Below are 4,751 nucleotides of genomic sequence, written 5' to 3' on the forward strand. Positions count from 1 at the left end.
CATCAGTGGCACCACGTTCTGGGTTCTGATTCGGGGCCCGCCGACGTTCATCCGGAGAAGAAGGCGTGAGAGAACGACGCTCTTTCTCCTCCTTCTCGGATGGAGAGTGACTTTCAAAGTCCACCATTCCCTCATCGTCGAGGAAGGTGCTAAGAGTCTGTGACACACGCTTGATTGTCATTAGACAAAGGAATGGAAGACACAACCAAACGGTTAGCTGTTTAGGTTCCAACCTCAAAGAGGAAATGAAGCGAATGTTGTCACTCGGTGTCAACAGTCTGATGTGGGAGGGTGTAATGGGGCACACATTGGTTGGAGAACCGTTGTTATGGTACATTTACTTTATGGGTAAAATATCCTTTTATCTAATTTTAAAATAGTTAGTTTCTTAGATCCCATTTATTATGGGTAACAAATGTGGTCGCCACCAGATATTAATCTGGCGGCCAAAATCTATTTTAATTACCTAGTATAAGATTTTTAGATTTTAATAATTAAATAAAGTGCAGTTCCCCTTTTGATCTTAAAGCGTTAAGTGCCTTCAGTTCAATAGAACCAAGTGACTCTCTGAGTCTGAAAGTCTTCCTCTGACTTTAGGAGCGAAGGTAGCTCCGCTACAATATCCATGCCTCCTATTGCGGATGTCGGTTACAGTGTGAGAATTTTTCAGTAGTGAATAGCTGGAAGGAAGGTTGCATCATTTGCTATATCTTTGTCTAAATTTGTATTAGGCTTGAGCTTGCCTACCAGGGTATGACTTTTTAAAAAAAAGCGCAAAACGCGTGAATTCACAGCTCGTTCTTTTTGATACAGTACGACAATTTTGCCGCCTTTATAGATCTGCCGATTTAAGCAGCTTAAATGTAATAAAATGTCTAATTATCCCAATAAAGGCGTCTTACAGCCAAAATTTATAACGTACTATCATAGCGAGTTGCACACCCGGCCACACAACTCAGCTATGACGGCATTGGGGCCGTAATAACAACTGGGACAGTAAGAAGTGAATTTTCAATCACTTCATGCGCGTCTTCATCAAACTTTTCTGTGTCCATAATGAATCGTGCAGAAATAATTGAGATCGAATCAACAGGTTTTATCAAGAGCTGCCAGTGGCAGCGAATCGTAATTATACAATGTAAAAGCAATTAGTTACGCATAACATCGTAAGAAATAAGCTTACCGAGAGTTTTATCTTAATATAATTTCGGGCAGCTTGAAGCAGAATCGCGTTGGGAATATCACCATTAGCACCGTATGGCAACTCCTCTTGAATGAAAGCATCCGCAAGAGTTGGGTCTTCATAAGGGCCAACAATAATTGGAGTCAAATCTTGCAGTAAAACCTAATCAAACACAAATGAAATCCAAAGAATAGCAAATTATTTATGTCAACAAAAAGTATACCTGTCCATTCTCACGTATATCACCACCAGCTCCCAAATTTGCAGAAGCAGAGCGAAAAGTGATGCGGATTGCATCATCAAGTGGATTTTCCACAAAAAGAACGCATTCCAGATTTCCAGTACCTTCAACACGGTATGGTAGTCGCTGGAAGGTAACAATGGGCACGTGATATGCGGCTAAATTAGCTTTCTTAAACCAAGACGCAGATACGGGTAACGAGCTATCGCCACTCATAGGACTGATCTGGGGCTTTACAAGAATACCAGCCGTGCCATGTTTAATCGACTCGGCACAACGCCAAGCGCGCTTTGCGCGCAGCAGTGGCCGATAAGGGGTAAGCAACTTCACGTCCCGTGACTGATTTAACGGGTTCTGCAGCCGCTGGTGCAGCGTCGACACCTCGCCCATTTCACATTTTTGCGAAAGAACTTTCAACATTTTACGCGTCATCTCTGGTGTGTCTTCCTTCCAAGAAGCCCCTTCGTTTTGAAGTACCGCAAGCTGCTTTTTTAACTCGGGCCATTGATGTTCGAGTCTGTTCTCAATCAGCCTCATTTCCTTCTCCTGCAACTTATTCAGCGCCTGATCGTACTTCCATCCTCCCATTGCAACCAGTCTTTTATATTTAAACTTTTTGATGTGGTTCTCACGCTGAAGCTCTTTCATTGAGTCCGCAAGCGCCTGAAGTGAGCTACCACGCCCAAAGGCATTTTTAAAAGATGATGTCATCGTTGCAGCGTTGCCTCCACTAGCCAAAGATACCGAGGGAGTTATGTAATACGACTGCAATGCCTGAAATACATCTTCGTGAACCGCTTGACGCTCGCGAGTGATAGCTGCCATAATCAACGCGTCCGGGTCATCGTCTACCCATTCTAGCTCATAAGAGTCCCAGCGGCAGTGCGCACACAGTAGAAAGTAGCCCTGACAGCTTTCGTGAAATGCCGTGGAAAGTATTGTCTGGCACGTGGGGCAACTAAAGCATCGGCTTGAGCGGTTCTGATACATGGATGCTTCCTTTGATGGCATATTTACCAGTAAATTTCCACAGTAGAAAGATTCAAACTCCTCCACGCTGCATTGTGGTAGACGACACACCAGTTTTTGACGCGTTTCACTGTAAAAGAGTAAACTTACGGGCGCCAGGTGTCCACATTTGCAAGCATAGCGAACGCTAACGTCGGCCATTGCACGAAATACCTCGCAACTATGACATGCCCTATTTGTTAAGCTTATTAATTGCTTATTTTAGGGAAAAAAAATCAAAAGTAAGGGTGTGTTAACCGGGCACTGCCGACTTGTACTGCTTCAGTACAAGTCCACTTCGCACTGCTTCAATGCAAGTGGTTGCCTCACGTCACTTTACGTGCACTAATACGTGCAGAGGAAGACTCTTTTTAATACACTTCCTTTAAAGAGGGTTAAAAGTAAACTGTATTCAATATAATTAAGCTCTTCTGTTTCTATCTATTTACTACTAACTTAATTATAAACTAATACAGAACATGAAATAAAATCTAATCTGTCTCTCTCTTTGCGCGCGTCCCGTGCTGACTGGACCGCGGAGCAAGTAGATATAATGGCCTGTATCTACCAATGGATAAGCATTCCGAATATTACTATGGGTTGTAATATTTTCAAATATTATCTACCTTTTAGATAATATATTAATTAACAAGCTTTACTCCAATGAGTGACGCTTACCGCGCGTGTTCAAGACCATCCTCCAATACATGGAGGTAGCGGTCGAATTTGTTGATCTTCGACTCTTGATCCGACACAGGGTTCGGATCTAATTTTACCTCCTCCAATACAACCTTTGGTGGAGTTCCGCGGTGGCCAACGGCTCCTTGTGGAACGTATTCAAAGCCACCGTGATGTGAAGGGGCAGCGAACGAGTTATCTGGTTAACAAGCGCGGTTTTTCAGCTTTGCATGACAGATGGGAGCCTCGTTCCCAGCTGGTTGTTGACGTTGAGGGCCTCGTCCGTTAGTATAACGAGACTCATCAGATGGATTAGAGGGTCCATTGAAAAACGCGCGCCCCTGGCGCGTGTAAATCGATTGCAAAAAACGTCAATCGCATCGGCATCTCAATAGAGATGCGAGCCCTTCCCCAGGGTGATGAAAGGGAGTAAACATCCCCTTTCACGTTTCGTATTGTTGACTCAAGATGGACACGGATCACCCCACGTGAGGCATGGAAGTCGTGCCTCACGAGACGACCGATGCAATTTTAAACCTTGCACCGGTTGGAGTTCTTTCCTCAAACTTAACGCAAATCGCGTTAGGACTTTGAAGCCAGGCTTCGCATCCAATGTCTTTGACATTGGGAAAAAAATGCGCTCCAGGCTTGCATTAACGGGATTTTATCTCGCGTGTTGTTGCCACTATACCATCGATGCTTAAGAAAAGCATCGAGATAAAATCTTCCTTATCGCAAAAGTTCTTCGCGCTGGATCAAGACCATGTAGCTTTGTCGCAATAAATAAAAGATATTTATTGTGAGGAGTTGTCTCTCCAGACAAGCTACTGACTAGCCGTTCGGCAAAAGCCACGGCTTTTTCTCAGGGGAAAGACGAGACATTTTATTGTCTGCACTCCCCTGAGTGGGACCCACTGAAGCAGGGGTACCACAAGAACTGTTATTACGATGGCTTACGCCATCGTCATCACCACGCACAGAAATAAGTGCGGGTGACGGCACTGGAGACCGCAACAGTTTGTGTTGTGGGGGAAGATGATACTACGGCAGACAAAACATCTGCCGCAAGAGACAATAATGCGTCGCCCGCGGCTGCATGTACCGCAGCCGAAGGCGCCGCACTATTCACACACCGCATGGACTCGTTAACCATGCAATATAATTGAAAATGATGGTTCTGACAATCAACATCGTTTTCAATTAAGTGGTCTTATAATGACCACTCTATTTAATAACATTCAAAGTGATTGTCGTTTAAGGGAGGAATGATGTAACGGGGGGTGTCGTTAAATGAATTTAACACTTAGCAAGCTCACTATATCGAACGGTTGGAAAACCGTCCGAAGAGCGCGTACTCAATGCTGGAGTACGAACGGAAATATCACGATCTTCGTGATGAGCTGTCGTCAGCTCATCGCGGTTTCGAGGATATTCGGACCCGACATGAGAATCTCCAGATCCAGAATGAGAATCTGGTTCGTGACCACAAGAATCTTTTAGGGATTCTTGACAAGGGTGGTCAGATCCGTCCTTGGAAGAAACCGCGTACTGATGGTACGGGCGGAGCCGACCAAAGTAAAACGTAGGATGCAAACGCATCCTATGTTGTAATTCTATTGGGTACGCATTGCCTCCGCGATG

General features: G+C 44.5%; 1 protein-coding gene across 1 annotated transcript; it reads right to left on the reverse strand.

The window, feature by feature from the left end:
• Positions 1-641: 641 nt before the first annotated feature.
• Positions 642-2,594, reverse strand: CCR75_009095 (uncharacterized protein; the record flags this gene model as incomplete). The annotated part of the gene is made up of 3 exons (XM_067967141.1): positions 642-1,106; positions 1,184-1,345; positions 1,407-2,594. The coding sequence occupies 3 exons, from the start codon at positions 2,592-2,594 to the stop codon at positions 960-962; spliced, it is 1,497 nt and encodes a 498-aa protein (XP_067820198.1). The 3' UTR covers positions 642-959.
• Between the last annotated feature and the right edge of the window lie 2,157 nt (positions 2,595-4,751).

This window comes from Bremia lactucae, linkage group LG1 (genome assembly GCF_004359215.1).
Source record: "Bremia lactucae strain SF5 linkage group LG1, whole genome shotgun sequence".
Lineage (NCBI taxonomy): Eukaryota > Oomycota > Peronosporomycetes > Peronosporales > Peronosporaceae > Bremia > Bremia lactucae.